The sequence below is a fragment of the Ammospiza caudacuta genome, chromosome 1 (assembly GCF_027887145.1).
Source record: "Ammospiza caudacuta isolate bAmmCau1 chromosome 1, bAmmCau1.pri, whole genome shotgun sequence".
In the NCBI taxonomy this organism is placed as follows: Eukaryota; Metazoa; Chordata; class Aves; order Passeriformes; family Passerellidae; genus Ammospiza; species Ammospiza caudacuta.
In genome coordinates this window covers 73,550,362-73,572,678 of record NC_080593.1, presented here as the reverse complement: position 1 = coordinate 73,572,678, position 22,317 = coordinate 73,550,362, and the positions used below count along the sequence as shown (strand labels likewise).

The 22,317-nt window shown below is 38.6% G+C and overlaps 1 protein-coding gene across 1 annotated transcript in view; it reads right to left on the bottom strand.

The window, feature by feature from the left end:
• DROSHA (drosha ribonuclease III) overlaps window positions 1–22,317 on the bottom strand; it is a 67,542-nt gene that overhangs the window by 2,540 nt on the left and 42,685 nt on the right. The window contains exons 19-30 of the mRNA XM_058808369.1: window positions 21,790–21,849; window positions 19,730–19,829; window positions 17,355–17,457; window positions 14,237–14,307; window positions 13,124–13,168; window positions 10,198–10,355; window positions 8,518–8,623; window positions 4,853–4,994; window positions 3,804–3,886; window positions 3,587–3,690; window positions 1,605–1,697; window positions 760–806 (exon numbers count right to left, since the gene is read on the bottom strand). Of these exons, the coding sequence (XP_058664352.1) occupies window positions 760–806; window positions 1,605–1,697; window positions 3,587–3,690; window positions 3,804–3,886; window positions 4,853–4,994; window positions 8,518–8,623; window positions 10,198–10,355; window positions 13,124–13,168; window positions 14,237–14,307; window positions 17,355–17,457; window positions 19,730–19,829; window positions 21,790–21,849 (1,112 nt within the window). The remainder of the gene's footprint in view (window positions 1–759; window positions 807–1,604; window positions 1,698–3,586; window positions 3,691–3,803; window positions 3,887–4,852; window positions 4,995–8,517; window positions 8,624–10,197; window positions 10,356–13,123; window positions 13,169–14,236; window positions 14,308–17,354; window positions 17,458–19,729; window positions 19,830–21,789; window positions 21,850–22,317) is intronic.

Genomic DNA, 22,317 nt, shown 5'->3' with positions numbered 1-22,317 from the left:
CCTTTGACATCTGAGGAACTGCATGTGTCTCCTTTGAATGAAATGCAAAAAATGGACTTCCCATGTTCTTCTCAATAGAGAATTTCTGCTGCACAAAATGCTTATAATCTATTTGCTTGCATGTTACCCACACCTGAAACTTTAACCCAACTGACCAAAGTTACTTAATATAAGAAGCTTGCCCACACACATTCATATCTGAGACTACATTTCAATGAAGGACTGCTCCCATGCTGGCTATGCAGCATGTAATTTAGAGAGATGTATCCCTGGATACAGATCCCTGGATCTGCAGCTGATATTAACCCTTCCTGACAGAAAAATACCAAATTAAATTGTTGGGGACCTGCCTCTTAGATTTTAACCTAGTCTACTGATAATCTGGGATCAAATTTTATTTTCTAAGGTCACACTTGGCTCCCCCCTGAAATAAAGGGCAAGCATCAGAGACTATGCAGTCTAATCTCACTGAATGCATACGCATGGAAAACCTCAATGAAACACTACTGCACAGGGTTCCCTTGAAGTTGCATCCCCTGCAGCTGATCAGTTCCCTTTAACAAATACCTGTTGAGATTGTATTAACTTCAACTGCTACAAAACTGTCTTGAAAGTACTAAGAGAATATCCTGCTGCTTAGAAGCTGACAACACTTAACATATGTGTTCTGTTCAAAACTTATCCCCCACAAAAGCTGCACCTTGCCTCACTAAAGAACAAGGAAATAAACTATGAATTCTCTGTTGCCCAATATCTTACATTTTTCAAGTGCGTCCATTGCAGCTCCCATTTCTGCTTGCTGAATACTGAAAGCAAAACAAAAGCATGTTACATGAGATCTAAGTTGTACAGAATAAACTAAAGTTTCTGACAAAGTGGATCATTAGTTACGCTTTTGTAATTAAACTTTTTGGAAAACCAGCAGCTTCTAAATCCCAGAGTGTATGATACATTAGCCATTCCATAAATATGTGAGCAATAGTACTACAGCTCCAGTAGAATATTTCTTGACTTAGACCATTAATATTAACAAAATATTCCAGTCCATTCTTCATTAATGCATTTGCTTTTACTGGAGAGAAAAAAAGGAACAAGACCATAGATGTGTGAATATTAAAACAAACAATGATATTTTTATAACCAAGATCAGATTTGATAGTATAAACTGAGGGTTTCGGGGTTCATGGTTGAAGTCTTTGAATTCTTAGAACCATTCCAAAATGCCTAGAAGTAGTAACCTCAGAAAAAAAAAAAAAAGTGTAATAGCGTGGCACTCTTAACTTGCCATGGTAAGTTGTACAGTAATCCAACAGCAAATACCAAGATAAAGACACTATTTCCTGGAAGCTGTTCTGCAGTTACTACTCCAAGAGCCACAAATAGTTAGCATTGTCAGCCACCTTGAAGGCAAATTCACCAAAAAGAGCATAAGATCCAAAATTATACCAACATTGAACCCTTCAGGTATTCCTAAAGCAGAGGAGTTTGAAGAAGGGTCTACAGCATTCCTTGGCTATAGCAGACCATACAACAGTCTACCTCCATTGCTAGTAATTTTGGACACCACCACACTCTAACACCATGTGATTAATTTTTTACTATACCTTGGACCTTTACCACATCCTATTCTTTCCCCTTTGAAGTAGACAGCTACTGTGTATGTCCTGGCATGAGAAGGTCCCACTGTCTGCAGGGTCCTGAAAGAAGAAATATTTTATTCAAGCAGGGAAAATTAAAACACAGAATCTGTTTGTGGCACATAGCTCACCAAACTTTCAGTCTGGTCAATACATATATAGTACAATTAATGCAAAACACAGAGCAAGGGTTGAAGGATGTCTGAATAGATCACACTAACCCAGAGATTACCAGAACAGTATTTATATCGATCCCATCACTTGTAATAAAGTAATAAATTATGCATAGCTGTGCAATTGCAAGTAAACACACCAATACAATTATGTGTGCACTAGAAGTTTAGTCCCTGAGAGTTTTGCAGGTAGCAAGGTTTTGTAAGGACTTTGTATTAGACATGGTAGTTCTCTACACTGAATTATCAAGTACAAAGAAATTTTCCATCAGCTTTGAAAAGTTACTTTGTGACAAAACAAACTTTCCATTTGACCTGAAGTCTAGGACATACATCAACAACCATATGAAAGGGAAAAACGAATTCCCTAGATGTGCAATGAATTGCTTCTTTTGCAGTTTCTCACGGCTGTCCCAAAGCTCTCCCCACTTTCAGATCAAGTTCTGTCTGCTACCTTGTTTCTTTTCAGAAAGAGCACAAATTTCACATCAATTTTTAAAGTATCTAACTAAAGCACTCTATCCCTCCATGCACTGTGACAAGAGCAAATAAAACCTACCCTAAATTTAAAAGCAATAGTACTGACTGCAGTGAAACAGATAACCCCAAGAAAAGGAATTTAACAAGATAATAGGAAGGTAACAGTGTAATACTAGGTCTGAGCTGTACTATAAAAATCAATTTATCATCACAGCAAAACAAAACAAACATTTGGTACTTGATATTAAGTGGTTTGTACAAAAATGGGAAATTGTTTTTTATTGGATTCATTCCCCTCAGCCAAGACAAAGCCCTGAACCCTCACACAGAGAGACAGAGGAGTCAGACCTGCAGAGCACTGGCTGCAGTGTTAAGGGGATGGCACTTACAAGTGCAGTGTGTGTCACTGTCACTAAACTGCTACACTGCACTGGAAACCTTACTTCAGTACCTGGGACAGATGCACTTATACTTTCATTCTTCATATCTTTTTGATATAATAATCCCAACAACACAAACCTTGAATTTTCATAGCCTTTATCTCTTCTTTTGAGGCTAACATTGCACACTTTCCTACAGTAATTGAATGGATACGGATGCAATATACAGCCTAAGGTTTATTATTTATTATCTTTTTGAAGCAGCTATCACACTTTAGCAACTGTAAGTAAAAATGGAGATCTATCCCATCCAGTTTCAGGTAGCTAAGTTAGGTGTTCAAGTTAAAAGGTTCACTGCCCTGAGCTCTTTGTCATTGAACACAGGAACATTTGCCAGCTGAACCCCACAGCAAAAATGTCCAAAACTTGTGCTGCCCTTCAGTGCCTGACTGGGAATGAGAAACAGTGCCTATAATCAGCAAGTGTAACATAAGGTATTATTATTTTTGTATAATAATATCAAGAAACTTCATATGCTAGTGAAAATGGAGATACCTTGACCTCATAACAAAACAGCCATTTCTTTAACTCTTTTCATTTAATACTGCCAATTCCTTACATTAAAAGAAAAAACAAATAAAGAACTATGCCAATTAAATACTCCACTCCAAAATAAAAACTCTATTTTTCCCTTACAACTGTAAAGGTAAAATGCTCAGTAACTCTTCCTTGTAATGGCCTAAGCACCTAAGGCTTAGAAAACAGTATTTTCCTTCTTCAGACAAGGGACTATAGGGCTTGGGTAATGACAAGAAAAGCAAATTATGGGGAAAATGTAGAGTGACTGAGCACATCTTGCTCCATATACAAGGAAGATTTATAATTAGCTTTATAATTATAAGGGGCCTGTTCTTACTTGTAGAGAGGAATGTCTGGCTCTTTTCCTTCTGTCCTGAGAGTCAAGCAGCACTGCTGAAGCTGAGATTTAGGATCATTCCAATCTTGATTTAAAATAAACTCCTGTAGGAAGTCCACAAAGATGCTTTTATGATTGAGAGATTGCAATAAGGGTTTCAAATGCCACAATGTGTTAAAATACAGTGGCAGGAAAGTAGGAAATTGACTGATGTTACCTTTAGCCGTGGAAAAAAGCAAACATTCATGAAAGTGTGAACGTATTCCAAATCTTTATCAATGTACAGAGCAGCAATAAAGGCTGGGGGAAAAAAAAGGTACTGTCACTCTTCCAAGGAGAGCATTATTGGCTTGCACTTTTAGAAACAAGTATCACTGGGTACTTTAAAGCCATATTCAATTACGTTTCAGAGCAGTGATCTGATGAGGGTATTATCCTGCATACTTGGGAAAAAAAAAAATCAAGTTGACCAAGAGATTAAGTGATTTTCCCAAATCCACCCAGTCATTTAAAGTGCTAGAAACAACACTCTGCTTCTAATCTCACATTTTAACCAGGAGACCATGAATACTTACAAATAAATCACTACTGGGTACCATAAAATAATTTAGATATAAATCACTCCTGTTTGTGTGCTATTTCCATTTGTTTATGGGATTTTGCAAAAGCCAAGTGGTCTGAATTGCTTGCAAAACACAACAAAATATACAAGACAGGGATTAATTTTCTTTGTAGAATATTTATCACTGTTTCCATTTCATGGGAAAGAAGGCAGCACAAACTTCCAAAAATTGACTAAAAATAATTTCATTTCCATGCAGCCTTTCCTCTTGTGGAATGACCATTTTAAAACTTCCTCAAATGCAGACAAATGAACCACAGAACTATTCACCTGCTTAACTATTTTGTCTTCCAACAGTGTCAAGAACATACTAATGAAACACTGAAACTGCTGTTAAATAGCTCAATTCAGAATAAAAGCTTTAACTTTGAAGACATGCTTTTGACCTGGTCATCTTGAACCCGCAATTTCTACGGTTTCAAATTTCTATCTGCAATTATGCCTTCTTCATGCTTTTATACAGACTTCAAAAATCTAGGTTACTCTTCAAAAATCTGGCTTTCAGAGGTATAGGCATAAATCATTTGGAAACCTGAACATACATTTTTAATAGCAATTTAGGGGATTTCTAATGGCTTTCTTAAACAAGCCCCAAGGAAAAGGAAGTCATTAAGTATGAAGTTATTATAACCAAATTAACTCACATTCCAAGAGATCAGCCAAAGTCTTAGTTCGAAGAGTTACAGGCCTTTTTGTCTTGTCGTTAGTGATGGCAAACTCTTGCATGCCCAGCTCCTCTGCCACCTTGGCCTGTGTCCTGTTGTTCACCAAAGAACTTCTCAACAGCTGCAAAAGAAAGAAGTTCCATTCCTTAGTAAAAATCACCAATAACAAACTACAAAACCTAGGAGAGCTGGGGAGAAAAAGTTACTTTTATCCTTGAGGTTTCTCACTTCTCTCAGTTTACTGACATTTAGATTCAGGGCATCTCAAGTGTTTTATATAGAGACACACTCTGTCACTCTTTCTGCTGGTGATTTTTCTTTCTGTTTCAATTCTTCTCACCAATCTTTACTTATTCTATGGACACATAACTTCTGTATATATGTCACACACTTAAAATGCTTGCTTGTGAGCTTCCTTCCATGTCATCATGAGTCCTGTACTTTCTCAGCTAATCTGCAGTTTTCTAGTTTAAGTAATACACAGTTTTATACATTTTACCATATAAAGATTAAGTAAACAATATCCTGGAGTCCATGGAACAGCCCCCAGTGTCCACCAAATAATAAATAAATAGGTGGTGACTCAAACAAATACACATTAAAGCAATATAGTTCAGTGTTTGAGAATGAGCAGATGAGGAAGCTGCTCCATTCCTTTGGCCAAAGACAAAAATACACAGATGGACAGCCTGTATGCACTATTTGCTCTGCTAGAAGGCAGCACAGCTGAGCCAATGCATCCCGGACGCAGGTCTGCCTAATGTGTTCCATATATGACAAGGTCAAGGATGTGTCATGAAAAAACCTTGGCTCCAGACAGATTACTTTAACATAGAGCTCTAACAAAGACATAGAGCTCCCACACAGCTTAAAGGAGTATTTTGGAATTTTAGGGAGAATTTCTGAACCTTTGGAGAGGTCAGCATTTTTCCTTCTTGCTTGCTTTTTTGCTTTAAATGGAACAGCATTAAAGAAGTTACGGCTACTACAAGAGGTAGGAGTGAGAAGTAAAGAATGTCTCCCTTTTCCACAGTTTATGTGCAATCTAGAGTTGAGATGCTGCACACACATTTTTTCCTTTTTTTTGTCTTCCATATCACATTTGCTCAGCTTATTAGATACAAGTTATATGCTACCTGGCTCCAGCACATCAATTGAGCTTATGAAAAATCAAGATTTATTTGCTGCACTTGATACTTCATCTCTCAGAACAGATAAACAAAGAACAGTATGTTCATAATTTGTTTGTCAATGATGTATGAAGCAGATACTCATAACCTGATCTTCGTAAACTAGGCAAACTGCACATAGTACTATTACGCCACTCCCTAACCTTGGTTTAAACTCATTTACTACTTGTTCTATTTCAAAATTCTTTCCTTTTATGTCCTCATGATAAATAAACTATACTTTCCCCAATGATATCCTAAGTACAGCATCCTAATATGTAATCTATGAGACAGAAGTGCAGCGTCCCATGACAAAAATCTGTTTCTTGTAATGGAAGAAGGATTTCTTTTGTTTTGTTTGCAGACTATTTATTTTGATGGGATCCATAATCATGATTAGTAGTATCATAAAACAAAGAGCAACACATACACTGCCCTGTGAATTAGAGATAGAAAAAAAAGCCCAGTTATCCTCTTAGCACTGTGGTTATCAACTTGCTCCATATTAGAATTTGCCTCCTCTACAAGTGTGATCAGGCAAGAAATTCAATTCCTCTTCATGATACAGACAGTCCCTGTGCCTTTCCAGCAGCTTTTTTAGAGTTAGTCTCCACACTGGTAACACACAGATCACTGCAGATGCTGTGATACATGATATGCTCAACTGGAGCCTGGCTTTAATTACAAAGCAATTTTTTTCCTAATTCTTCCATTTTCACCCAAGATATCACTACTCATGACTGTATCAAAAAATGTATGCATAACTCAGCACTGGAGAAGCTTATCTTCCAACATTCAACAAAATATCAACTTCTCTTCTGGTACAGTATTTGGCTATCTCCAAGTATGTAGATGAGACTATGTTCTCCTTTCTTTTTCTTAAACATAATTATTTTACAGACATCTCTCCACAAGCAATCACTCCACACTGGGAAGCCACTGCATTGCCAGTCAAGTAGAATTCTTTACCAAAATTGCCCTCAACACACCAGACACCATTTAGTTGATGTTCTATTATTACTTCAAATTTCAGTGTGTCCCCAGATGACAGGAGAAAGAGCTTAGTGTTTGCAGTTTCTCTTCAGATTACACTTTATCAGCCTCCTTTCTCAGATGTCTCATTTCATTTGTCATCAAATTTGAAAACATTTTAAGATAATTTTCTCTACAGATGAACACACCTCCACAGTTCAAATTTTATTTTAGGCATTGCCCGCTTCTTTGTATTTTTAAGTGTTTTCAGCATCCACTTCACTCTTAACTTTGCAGTTTTGCCTAAAAACTGAAGTGTGCAACTTGTACTTTCCAACTCACTAATCATTACACTGAGCAACAAAAAGACATTCTAATCATTGTTCTGAGCATTTACACCCATTAACAGCAACATCCCATATTCTTCTGGCCAAACAGTTCTTGCAAGTTATAAGACCATGGATGCCTACATTCTTAAAAGTCATGCAGAAAGCAAAAAACCCCACCAGGCTTTATATCCTGTCTCCTCAATGGTGCAGAAGAATCCATACAAATATAACTGAAATTAAAGAAATGGTGAAGAAAAACTCAAGTAACTCTTAGTCACAGCCTGTACTTGTTTCTTCCTCAAACAGCTTTAGCCCAAAAGATTCAAGAATCATATTCTTGATAACACATTGCCTGCTAGAGACTTAGCATTGTCATGCCTTTATTGATCTGAGGGAACCACTCTAAAATTAGGCTACTTCCTAACTTTACCTAGAAAACTTGACTAACATTCCTGATATATGTATTGCTTTGCTGATCAAGTAAACTAAGAACATTTAGTAAGCCAAACAAAATTTGTTACTTTCAAACAAAGCCACAACTCAACAGCTGCAGGGCTAATCAGGAAAAATCTACTAATACTATCATGCTGCATTTAAAATACTGTAAATTGTTGAAAGGTCTCCAAACTTAGTTGTTCAAAGTCCAGATAAGAGAGGCTAAAAGACTACAGCAATCAACAGATGACTATAACTATATTAAAATTAAATTCAAAAGCTACCTCAGGAAGTTCAGATTGAAGACAAGAGGAAAAGCAGACTAAAATAAATAGTAAAAACTTTTTTATCAGGATGTATAAACCTGCCTGTACGCATGTTCAACACACTAGAAGACAGGAATAAAAAAAGTCACATGATACATCTATTTAAATAAATGGTTTAAGACACCCATCTTTAAACAAGAACTAGTCTTGGCCCTCAATTTTATCACTGACATCTTCAAAATTTTTGATCCACTTCACAGACTGAACAGAAATTATTGCAGTGGAGTCATAAATCATCATTTTCTATTCATTGCAGTGCTCATGACTTAAAATTAACAAAGCCTTATTAAGAGCAGTGGTTGCTGAGGCTTCTTCTATTAATCAAACTCAGAACAATTCACTGGCTGCTCCAATAATTTTGGTCTCCATCCCACTCTTGCTCTTATGGAGAATATGATTGATGACAGTCTCACCGTTAAGTGCCCTTCATGATGATCGGGGAAATGTATGAATAAATACTCTGTGGCTACCAACTGCATTATGGAGTCACCCAGGAATTCCATCCTCTGGTTGTGGCCTCTGAAAAATGAGACATCAGTGCAGCAAAATCAATAAGCACTCATGAGGAAAAAGCCAAAACCAGCATGCACACACAAATTAAAATGAAGAGTGATCTGAAAGTGAGCCTTGCTCATTTTCCAAACACATTTAAGACAATTTTTCAGTGTTAATCAGGTGAGATGAAAACACAGCTCATTACTGTACTAACGCCAACTTACAGGCAAAAAGAAAATCTGGATAGCTACAAATAAATGCAATCATTAGATTACAGATCACAGACTAAATGAAGGAGAAGAGCAGTTAACATCAAATCTGTATTGGGATAAGATCTCTATCTCAAACTTGTTTTAAGAAAATGAACTAATGAAAGCAATACTTCAACAGACAAAAATGTCCACTCACAAGAAAGGAAAGGATCAGGGTTTAAACTTATACAAGATCCTGGAGAGGATAAGCACTGATATGAAGTTTAACAAGGGCAAGTGCCAGATTCTCTGTCTGGGACAACCTCAGTTGTGGGTATAAAGTGGAGAATGAGATGTTGGAGAGCTGCATTGTGGAAATGGACCTGGGGGTCCTAGTCAATGGCAATTTGAACACGAGCCAGCAGTGCCCTGGCAGCCAGGAGGGCCAGCCCTGTCCTGGGGGAATCAGGCACAGCATGGCCAGGCAGGCAAGGGAGGGGATTGTCCTGCTCTGCTCTGAGCTGGGGCAGCCTCACCTCCAGCGCTGGGGACAGTTTTGGGAACCACAGAATAAAGACAACATTAAGTTGTTAGAGAGTGTCCAAAGGTGAGCAACTGTGATGGTGAAAGGTCTTAAAAGGATGCCAAATAAGGAGCAGCTGAGGTCACTTTGTTCAGCCTGGAGGGGACTGAGGGGAGACCTCACTGCAGAGGGGCATGGAGGGGTGGGTACTGATCTCTTCACTTTCATGACCAGAGACAGGGCTCAAGGAAACAGCATGGAGCTGAGTCAGGAGAGGTTTGGGTTAGGTATCAGGAAGAGGCTTTTTTATCCAGAGAGTGGATTAACACTGGAAAGGCTCACAGGAAAGTGGTCACAGCACCAAGCCTGTCTGAGTTCAGGAAATGTGGGACAACGCTCTCAGGCACATGGTGTAATTCCTGGGGTGTTCTATGCAGGGCCAGGAGTTGGATTTGATGATCCCAATGGGTTCCTTCCAACTCAGCATATTCTGTAATACTGTTTGCTTGAAAACATGCCTGGCAGCTTTGCAAGCAACAGAACACAAGGGCAGTGCTTGGATCAAAGAGTGTAATTCTTTTCTCCGCCCAAATGTACCTCCAGGTATGTTTTGCTAAGGTCTCAGGAGTGATGCACAAATATCAGTCATGCAAAAAGCACAAAATAAACACGAGGATAGGTCTCTAATACCTTCTACAGTCTTTCCCAAGGTATTTGCTACTGACTACTGTCACAGGTGGCACACTGAGCCAGGCAGGCTTGTGAACATAGCTGCTCTATTCCAGGAAATACATGTAACATAGTTTGTTCGCAAACCAGGCAATCTGGAATACTCTAACAGAAGGGCCAACAGAGCTACATGAGGACTCTTGCTATGTACTCACAGAGTCAGATGGTTAAAGCCTACTGTCCTCAGAGTGAATGCACGTGCTAGAAGTCGAACGTGAGTAAAGATGACTCCAATTGCCTCCTCAAACTCTGTAAGCTTTTGAAGAACTGGAGAGGTCTCAATGAGTTGCCTGTCAGTATTGGACTCCTGCAGCTGCAAGAAAAATGTCGTGTAAGTAATGACAAGCTGCAGAAATTTTCAGAGAAAAGCAAACATTCTTTAAATCAAGAGCAAAGAATACAATGAACAAGTTCCATGGACAGCTGAACTGAGAAAACCACATTTCCTCTGCCTTTTGGTCTTGAGTAATTATCAGTCAAGGAAAAGATGAGCTCAGATGTATGCTGAGACATTTAATCCCATCCACTTGCATGTCTCTACATGTGGAAGCATTGCAGCATTATACAAACGTTCACAAAATATGTACAATTTTGTATTTCTGCATTTTCTAACATTATCACATTGTTTACAATTGAGCAACACATTCAAAAATTATTAGAATAGGACTGGAAGACTGACAGCATGCCAAGATGAAACAAAATCCAAATCAATTTCTTCCACTTCCCTTTAAGTATCAAAAAATCAAGAATAAATACTTTAAATATGAAATTCAAAAGGGCATACTAACACAAGAATATTAAAATTATTACTTTGGGTCAATATCTTTTCTTATCAGTTTCTTGTCTGATGTCAATGGCATTATTGTGATGACACTGTTAAATGCCTTTGTGGAGCTGGGAAATGGCTTAAGCATTTCCTCCACCCTTTCTGAGCATCTCTTTGGTATAGTAATGCTTCAGAGGATGAATTATCAAGAAGGATGCCTAAAAGAAAAGTAAGAATAACCACAGCTTTTTAAACTGGCATTGAGATAATTTTTGGTTTGTTGTCTGCCCCTTTTCTATTAATTGATTACATTCAATTTGTCTTTTTTCTGTACAGAGCATTCAGTTCACACTTTCATAGAGCTACATACCCTTGCACCAAAATTCCACACTTGGGTGATAGTTGTTATTTTGGAGTTCAGATGCATGTGGAGCTGAGACTTTTTGCTTCATCATGCACAGCCCTTTCTATTTACCTACACTGCTTTTTAAAACTCCACAGTGAGTCACCCTTGCATTCTCACAACCAGAGTGCAATTCTTCAGTCTGCTGTTGTCCCTGCTACTTGAAATAATTTGGTATTGTCAACAAACTGCCACCTCACTGCTCATCCTCTTCCCTAGGCTGTCAATGAGAACAGCTTGTACTTGAGCAAAGATCCCGAGGGAAATCTGCCAGTGATCACCACTCCTTGCAAGATGTGGTCATTTCACTCCTGTTCTCCCTTTCTTATGTTTCAGCCATTCCTTTTAATCTGGTGGGGACTGACATTTTTCATTGAAGTTGCTTTTTTTTATTGCTTCTTAAAAAAAAATAAAATTTTAAAAGCCTTTCTTGACTGTCTTTCCAACAGCCTCTCAGGAAAGCCAGCAGACAGAATCATCTGCATTATCACCTGCTGTTTTGTCTCCTTCACATGCATCTGTGAGGCAGGCCTTGTCTTTACATGTTGATTCTTTCTAGAGTCCATATGTATCCAGATGATCACTAATTATTTTTTAGACCATTTCTACACACTTGGCTACTGCCAAATACACAGAACTGAAGACCTGTAACTGTGTTATCTTACCCAGGGCTCTTTTGTTGTTTTTTTTTTAATTGATTGGGATCTCATTTGGCATATCATTACAGTCATTTTTAGCAGTTTTTAAATATACCGTTTTTCAGGCTAGCTGTGCCAAAAGGCCAGCCCGAGCTGCCTGTGTTTCACCTACTGGCAAAACTCCCCAAGATGGTTTTGGGATGTGGAAGAAAACAATTTTCATCACACAAGTCAAGGTAGTAGTAAGAAATTATAAGCTTCCTACACTGACTTGCTGATTTCTAAGCAGAGTGCAAGTCTATGTGAAAGCAGGGATGAAATGGTTAAAATAAAGTAAGAGAAAAGAAAGAAATTCACAGTAAGAACAATCTTCTTTGTAGCTGTGCGTGCCACCACACAGGACAGCTAGTGCTGAATCTCAAAATGTTATCTTCCATTAAGAGTATTTTCTATTTCACTCAGAGGGATGTGGTTGTAAAAATTCTTCACATGCACTGATTTGTTACTGAAGATTTTGTCTGTGCATTCACTGCTCTTTCAGCAGTAACCTTGCACACTCATGCTTGCACTGAAGACAAGGAGGCACAGTGCAGAGAGGCTCTGACACTTGCTCAATGTCTGCCCAAGAATTCAGTAAGGGAGAATGGACTGGGACATCAGTCTCCCAACTTCCAGCCTCATAAACCAACAGCTTGTGAACTTGTAACCTTGGATACATGGAGGATAAGTTAGCCTCCAGACACCTTTGTAATTTTAGTGCTTATGTGGTATTAAAGTTACTGGAATCACTGCAACAACCACACTATCATTGCATGGGCACAAACACACAAAATCAAAATAGAATAAAATCACAACTTTTATGGCATTCAATTAATATGCCTTCCTACTATTAAGGTTTCAGTCCTAATTTTAGGTTAAGAAAACACATTCATAGATTGTTTTTCACCCTTTTCCTCCAATTTTGAGAAAACAAACAAGAAGCTGTCAAAACATTATCTCTCATTTTATTTACTGTACAGGCACAGTTATACAACAAACATGAGCCAAGGAAAGGTGAATGATTAATTCTCAGAGAGGCAAAAACTCACTACTTATTTAAAAAAACCAACCAAACAAATCACCAGCCAAACACAAAGGAAAACATATATATATATATTCCTTTGGCTACTCTTAAGCACAATTTCTGAGATGTCATCACAATGGAAACCTAAGGAAAAGCATCCCTGAAAATAAAACAGAACAGTGAAATTTATTACAGAAAGGGATACACTTACTTGGAGTGGGTGTAGTGGATAATTAAGCCATACATCCCGCAGGTCCTGCAAACATTGAGAGATGCCTTTAATGCTCAAGGGAGTCATTTAACAAATTCCACAGTACTAAATAAAATGTCATTACTTGAAATACTGAACTATTTCAGATGCTGACTCTGCTTATTGCAAATTCAATAGTGCTGGCAAACTAATTTTTAAAATCGTGTATTTGCTGCTCAAACTGCCTGTAGTTCTCCCAATTAGCTTGTGTCAAAGAGGTGGAAAAATCCTTGAACCACATAAAAAGTGGTTAAAGAAGAAAAAGATTTGTTTAAGCCTCAGGACTAACTTTATTTGCAAGTGCTCCTCAGTAGCAAGTTTGAATTCTCCATAGGAAAGGACTGAAAGAGGAAAAAAAAAATCCCACTTATTTTCTTCTACTTCATAAAGGCTTCCTTTGCTATAGCCACCAAGCAGCAAATAAACAGTGAGTTACAATAGGCTTCTAAAAACTTTTATTTCTAATAAGCTTTGTAATTTTACAGACTTAAAGGAAGGAAAATAATATACAATTCATCCTGTCACCACTGCCATCTGTGTTGCCCCAGCAGTGGGTACTTTCCTTCACCTTTACACAGAACATGTTCTAACTAACAGCCATCTAAGACACAGCCTGATCTATTCCTGCACACTGTAATTGTGCAATTGGGTAAATGCTGAGTGAAACACCCTCCTTTTTTTTTCTCTCCAAACATATGTTTAAAGCTTTTAGGGAAGGGTGATTTAATTGATGAAACAGAATAGTTGCTCAGCAAGTGCATCATTCCCTCTGAGCCAAACACCTGGATCTGCAGCACCCATTTATGCTTTCAGAGCAGCACTTTCAATGGAAGCTGTCAGGTTTCCCTCACCAGCCACCCTTTCCCTACCCAAGTCAAGCAACCCAAAGCACAGCTGAGAAAATACCATAATTTTTTTGCCTGGATCAGTAGGGTTTGCTCTCCTAATTCAATTCCCAGGAACTGCATAAAACAGTATTTCTGTTCATTTGTGATCCTTAAGTAAAACAATGGAGACAAAAGCACATCAAGTTCTTTTTGAACTGGAAATCAAATCATGTAAGTACATAAATACCTTTTCATTGAAGAGCAAACGTCCAAATAATTGTTTTGCTTCTTCTAGGCTTCCCTCTAGATAAACAGCTCCTACATGAGGGGACCAATATGTCAAAGGTCAATAATGCAATTAGTACTCAGAAAATTACTAAGCATGAGAAAGTCAAAGATCTTGGACTTCTTCATCTCCAACACATTCATTTTTAAAAGCATGCTTTCTGTAGCAACACGTTTTTTTGAGAAATTTAAAGCACATTAGACACCAGTGTAAATCAAGTCATAAAATGCAAAGAAAACCTGAAATAATTATATCAATGATAGAAAATTATATATCCAAAGAGCAAAGTTTATACAAATTAACCTATATTTCCAGAAGTACTTTCCAGTACTAGACAATTGTGTCTAGTACTGGAAAGTACTTCTGGAAATAGCTAACTAGAATACTAGTACTAGTACTTCTGAAAATAGCTAACTAGACAATTGTGCCAGTTTTAGCTGGGATGGAGTTCATTTTCTTTGCAGTGATTAGCACAGTATATTTTCCATTTTTTGCTGGACAGAGGTTGATAAAACAGAGCTGTTTTTGTTATTGCTGATTAGGGCTCACACAGAGTCAAGGCCTTCTCTCCTTTTGGTATTGCCACACTGGAGAGGAGACTAAGGGGTGCTTGGGACGTTGGGAAGAGACACAGTCAGGACAGGTGACCCAAACTGACCAAAGGGATATTCCAAACTGTTGGACATCATGCTCAGTATATAAATTGCAGGGAAGAGGGAGGAAAGGGGTATGTTGGGAGTGATCATGTTTGTCTTCCCAAGTCACCATTATGTGTGACAGGGCCCTGCCTTCCTGGAGATGGCTGAACAGCTGCCTGCCCATGGGAAGCAATGAAATGATTTCTTGTTTTGCTTTGCTTGTGTGCACAGCTTTTGTTTTCCCCATGAAACCATCTTTATCTCAACCCATGACTTTTCCAGCTTTTATCCTTCTGATTCTCTCCTCAATCCCACTGGTGGAGGAGTGAGCAAGCACTGCATGGGGCTTGGCTGCTGGCTGGGGATAAACCACAACAACATTGGCAGATAGGGAAACCCATGAAATACATTTCAATAACTAGCAAACAATTAGCATTTATTCTATACTTGCAATAAGATTTCACTCTGCATATAAACAATGTGTTGGGACTATTGCAAAGCTCAAGGTCTTCCTTGAGCCTCCTTCCTTATTGGTACCACAATAATTTATTGTCTGACCTGGAAAGGGCATCTCTGCATGTCTTAGTTTCTGAAGATCATGTTTGTTTATTTTTAAACTTCACACACAGCCCTCACTAGCTCTCTCCACATGTCCATCAGTAACAAGCTCTGCAAAACTTAACATATTTTTTGCGTACCCTATATACTCTATATCTGCATAGGCACTTCTTAAATTAGTATCAACATTTTGTCCTCTAATACGTTTTACAGGACAACTTCTGAAAACCTCAAACTTGTTATTGTAAGCACAAAAGCAAATGGAATACACAGCTACATCAAGAACACAGAGAAAGGGAGTGCATGTTCCCAGACACAGGAAGAACGTGATTTGCCTTGCCTTTCCCTTCCCCTTTGATTCCTCACTAGATCTACTACTTTCTTTGGACTCTTTGAAGAACAGTTTGGGGGTTTATAAGACTAATCTGGAAGAGGAATATTATGAGAGCACAAAATTTTAAACAATTCCTAGGCAGCCTGCTCATACTTCTGGTTTTTATGTTCATCACAGGGACTTTGTGATGAAGCACCAGACCTTCCAGCAGGGCCTCAAGTAGGAGCTCCAGACCCTACATATACTTTTATAGTCCCTTAACAAGCTCCCACGTTTTAGCTATAGCACTGAAAAAATCTCACTGCTCAATTAACTTGCTGAACAGCTTTGTATTGGAGGTTAAACAGCAAGCCTGCTCTCTTAGCAAATCTCAATGCTTGCCAAATAGTTCTCATCACTACATCCTAGACAAGCTGAAGCCTATGAACAAAGACACAGATACATATCTAGTGTTCCTCTTCTGTTTGCTTTTTATTTTTAAATTAAAGATCAAAGCGTTCATGGAAAGCAAAACAGAGTTAAAAAGAAAACTCTTATTTCTTGATAAGAGGAAATGCAATCTGGCCCAAGGCAGAATGCACAGAACTATTGACAACTAAGCCAACTCTGATCTATTTTTCAAAGCAGGACAAAACGCTTCAGGAGCTCGTGTAGTATATAAAGACCTGTAACAGGGCTAAACCATTCCCACAGCTAGTAACTTGTACAGTACATTTTGATGAATATGAAGTCAAACCAGTGAGACTAACTTGCTTTCTGTACTCAAGCAAGTAGAGGTTCATAAAAATTTGTCATTTAAAATAGAGCTTGTGCAGACGTAATCAATGAGATTTTCAACCTCCTGGATTGGTAACTGTGGTCAGGCCCTGACTTCCTCTGCAATATAAACCTGTAGACCAGTGCAGTCAGTCACTAATCTGCATCTTAGTGCCCAACAGCAAATTTGACACAACTCGCCTTCACCCTCAGCTAGAGGGTAGCTTTATTACACCAGCCATATTGCCATGCTTTTTACCTGTAAGAAAAATGCAAAGACTAAAAGTTATTTACTTTGCAAATTCACAGAAGGTTAGCAGGGCACAGAGAAAGTAGTCTGGTGACTCAGCTGGGAATGCCTGATTCAGAAAGCAAGCTGCTGCTAAAATTCAGGGCTGAGGCTGCAGGTCTGTTCAAGCACTACTGGAAGCTGTGAACCTGCTTATCTTCTGCCAGGCCATGCTGACTGAACTGCTCCCCTGCTCCCACAGGGGGCAGGTGTCAGGCCACACTGGCACAGGAGAGGTGGAGCTCTGCAGTGACACGAGACAGCTTCACCTTCAGTGTGTGAAGCCAGGACATGGAAAATGAGATTTTCGTGGTTGTACTACACACTCAATATGTTTATATATGTGGGATATGTGCAGGAGAGGGGAAGGGACAAAGATGATACAGGAAGCCTTACTGCTACTGGCACTGCTCAACAGGCCCACATCTCCTCCATCACAGTCAACATGGCACACAGACAGGTATAAAATGTACCTGCCTGCACACACAAATGCAAACACTTTACCTATGAGGGCTTCAAAGCAGTTGGCCATGGCATGGCGGAGATCTGACTCCCTGCAAAGGTCTGGACCATGAGCGTAGAGCATGAATCGTTCCAGTTCCAGCTTCTGCAAAACATGTAGAAAGAGTGAAAACCACAGCTTTAGAAGTACAAGAGTACCAGTTTAGTCATTAAAGTTCAATTACACTGTCATAATGCAGCTACTAGGCTTGAATGAACTATGAAGCTTTTCTCCAAAGTTTCAGTTTAGACACAGGCTAAAATGAAAAAGTTTTCTTTGTTTATGAGAGGTAAAAACTGGAGTGTGAGACCATGGAAAAACCAGAATTATCAAACCAAAAGAAACTAAAGCAGAACAGTGAGGAATAGGAACTCTGGTAGACACAATCCACTGAACATCTGGCTTTTTTCTCTAAGACCATCAACAGGTGGTAGCCTCTGGGCACTACAAGAGAAGGCTCATATTTTAATCTGCAGTGCCACCTAGCTTCCTTTGTCCTTTCAAAAGTGCATCATTAACACTCTTCTGTTGCCTGAACTATACTTCTGCTTGCCAGCCAAAATCTAAGACAGTAAGCCAGATATTTTCTATAATATATGATAATTCTGCTATAGAAATGCAGGCAAGAGCCCCTAGATTCTCTTTACATATTTGTCTTTTTGACACAAAACCATTATTGGGATTTTTAAAGAAGAGATTTATGCATCTTGCAAAGTTTGTACGAGAACAGGCTCTTCCCAGCTGGGTGTTCAGTTTCTACTGATTAATTTCTTGTTAACTTTTAACTTCATCCTTCCAGAGTATGTTTGAGAGGTAAAGCTGGAGACTAAGTTGTTTGAGATGCATGGTTTCGACATGTTTCAATTGCCAAAAAGAGTTTTCCATTTTCAATGAATGGCAGCCTGTTCACTGCTCCAGAACACTGTGAATTACGACTGACAGTGTTCCACACACTTCATAATGCACAGCCACACTTGCTGGAGTCAACATAAGAGTAGAATATTAATTATTTTATATAAAATTTCAACTTCTTATACTCATCATTTGCTTCTTAGTTATGAACAGCATTCCACAAGTTCAAGAGACATTGAGAGGCTGAGAAATATATTGAGTGAACTGAATGCAATATGACACGGCAGGGGAGGAAACCAGGAACATCATATAAGACACATGAGAGGAAAACTTGGAATTTACAGATATCTAATATTTACAGCTGCACTTACAGTTTTTAAAATATTGCAATAAAAATTTTCAAAAATTGTTCTTGTACAATGATAAAGGCTGTAAACAGACTTGAAGAATATATGAGCTTTCCTGATGCAGGTTTAAAAATAGTATCATTAATTCAAATGTCAGGCAATACTGTATTTGTAAACAAGGCCCTGATATGAAATGTTTCAATCAATCCATGCTTATCTAAATTAATAAAAAAAGACATAGAAGAAAATTATTCTGTTCATTGCCTATCCTATGCCTCTCCTGAGACCTGAGCAAAAAGGTATGTTAGAAATCCTGCTGTTTTTGCCAAAATCCCAAGACTGGATAAGCTTGTTTAGGGCACTGTGTGATTACAGAGAGGAAAGATTAAAAGAGCCTCTTGAAAACTATCAGCAGCACACAGTGGACAGTATGTGCACGTGTGTGGCATAATCAATTACATCAGTAAGTCTCAGACTGTTTCTTAAAAAAAAAGCTAACAAAATCAAGAATGAATAAGGGAATACCTACCTATTTATGAATAGATTGAATCAACTTTATGTATCATATTACCATGCAACAGTATCATATATGGAAATATAAAAAGCTCCATTGTTCACAGAACTAAATTAAATAAAATTCTAAGGCATCTTAATTTTTCCTAGGAGATAATACAACTCTTCTCCATAACCTTGTTTAATATAATGCTGACTATTCTGACAGTCTACAGTGGACCTGAAAACGACTGCATAGGTTATGGAGCAGATGACATTTTCCCCCCCATATTTTCTTGCTTCTGTTGCCAAGTTCTCTCTACACAGTCTATCAGAAATTATAAACAACATGTTTATAAGTTTGATTCTTTTTCTTCACTGAAGGTCTACTGTCAGCTTCATTACTTGTGCAAATTAAAGGCAAGTACAGGCACACCTTCAACAAAGACTAAAAACTCATCTCTACACCTGCAAAAATCACATGCATGCTTTGGAGAAAACACAAAGTTTTCCTTTATCTTTAAAATCTACTTTCAAACTGAAAAGGGTTCCTGCATCCCCAGTCTTGTACACAAAACACAGCAAAGAAAGTGATGCTCAAAGCAGGCAGTTCCCTCAAGAAGCAGTCCAGACACTGATAGTGTTCTACCCATGGACGTCCAACACAGAGGCACAGAGAGCTGTACCTTAGCCAGCATGGCCAGGTGCTGGTTCTGTACGATGGCAGTGCGGTACGTAGCTAATCCTCCTTCCTCCAGAGTGGGAAACAGGTAGTATAAGTGGACACTGGCAACACAAAAAGCAAACCAGATACTGTTGGCATGTGATTAAAGAGGAACCACATACACCTGCAGAGAACTGTGCCCTTCCCTCAGACCCTAGTGGGTAATACACGTATACAGGTGGGTCCCTTCCCAAAATGGACCTCAGCTTTAAGTAAGGTAAAGCTAAAACATTCAAACAATGCCCAATCCTCTCTGATAGGATAGCACTGGCAGCAGGGCAGGAAGAGAGCTGCTTCTCTGCTGGGCAGCACATAATGTCTAAATCCCTGCAGCTGCCAGCCTGCAGTTCCCTCATCTCAGGTTTCTGTCTAGCAGCAGCAGCAGCAGCAGAGGGCTCGGCACAGCTGACACCTAGAGGATGCGGAGGAATAAAGCACAAGGGAAGCCTCAGCCTTGAGAAACGCCGTGCTGGGGGTACACGGCGCCTTCAGGTGCTGCTGCGGCTGCTGCCAACAGGACACCCATCAGTTTATACATGTTTCTGAAAGTACTTTTAACAGATGCTAATGGAAACAAAGAACAGACCTCAACAGCCTGGATTTATCAAATGTGTGAAGTCATTATTCCACCAAAAAAAAAAAAGTAAAAATCACAAGCTTTTAACAACTTTTAATGGTATTTGTCATCATGCTAGCAAGGTTCTTCATAAAACAGAAACAAAACAAAAGTAATTCACTGATCCCATCAAGATCTGCCTAATAAATAAATGATTTTGGATACTTTCATCTATGACTATCTAACCCATGTCAAAAAAAGTTTAGGGTTTTCAACATTCTCTAATTCAGGCACTGTATGGCACTAATTATTAAAATATTTTATTAAGCCAGTACACAGGGAGAAAAATGCAGATGGATGCAAGATTATTTAAGGACAAAAACTGCCATAAAACTTAGAGGCAATCCAATCAAGCATCATAATTCACAACAGCAGACACCTGAAGTTAAGAGAGGTAGAAAAAAAATCAGACTTAAATAGGTGCTTACATGCTCTATTGAACAAAAATGGAGCTCATTTTTTTTCTGAATCGAGACAAAAGTTAGCTCAGAAAGAGAACTGATGGCTGATGAACAATGACAATGAAAAATGCAAGACATTTTAATCAGCAAGTCTTCCATCTTATCAGCCTGTACTGTTGTATGAGAGAAAAGGCCATGAGTTTTAAGGGCAGTGGAGACCTTTATAGGCTAATAGTTTTTAATATCACGTAGCTAGTGGCTAGTAGAGAACAGAGATATAAAGGCAGTTTTGTTGTTCATGTAACAAACTGGCTTGAAGAGCAAATTAGCAGTAAACAAGACAACACCTCTATTTGAAACAGTAAAACAAAGCAGGTGAAAAAAATTATAATCTTTACATTGTGCAACCTGTTTGCCTCTAGTAAGGTGAGGTAGAACAATGGAGGTAACTAATAATATGCCTGTATTTTTCACTGATTTCAGAATACTCAGGCCAGAACTGGAAAAATTTTTGATGAACCATGGAGTTTTTTTCATTACTTTTGAACAGACTGCATATGTGCTAAACTATTTAAGTTGTTATGGAAGCTAAAGCCCTAATTACTGGAAATACAGGAACTGCAACACATTCAACATTACCCATAAGTGCTTCCCCCTTGCAACTAGACAAAAAGAACCCATAGAAACAAAACAGCATGCTAGGAAAAACATCTTTCCTTTAAAAAGAAGGGTAAAAAGTTCAACTTGTCTACAACTGAATAATCTCTAACCCAAATCAATTGCACTCCATGAAAGAGAAACTCTAAGTTTCTATTTTGTAATCTTTCTTGTTTTATCATGACCACTGGAAGAATTATCAAGAGAGCTGTCTGCAGGTGTGCAGGTCTAAATATCAGGCAGGGCTGCAAACATTCACAGTGAAAGTAGACACTGGAAAGTTCAATAAACACAACACTATAATAATAACATACCAAGGTGAAAACTGTTGAAGAATTCCCCATTTACCTTGTTAAGAACTCCACCACAGCATCTCCCAGAAATTCTAAACGCTCATTGTGGTTAATCCTGAAAAAGGCATTTTAAAGTTCACCATAACCTAAGTAACACATACTGGTTATTTACACAACACAATTAAAACAGAAAAAAATCAGAGCTGATTGCTAATCAGTCATGATACTAATTTTTGCAGCCTCCCACACCCTCTCTGGATTACAATCCTTTCCAAAACAGAATAATAACTATGTGACTCATGAAACTCAGGACTGACACCACCATCTCCGAAATTTCCCTATGTTCTGTTCTGAGCTATTGTCAAAACTTCACAAAATGGGAAAAGGAAGCAGGACTGCTGCCTGGCACTGAGGTCAGGTTTCTCTGTCCATCAGAGGGCACCAGATGATTGAAACAAAAAGCCTGTTCCAAGCCTTGTGCATGACACTAGGGAGCTCTACCTAATTAACATCAACACCTGCAGGGCAGGATGACCCTGCAGCAGATCGTTGCTATGGCAGAGGGAATAGGAACTTGGATTTT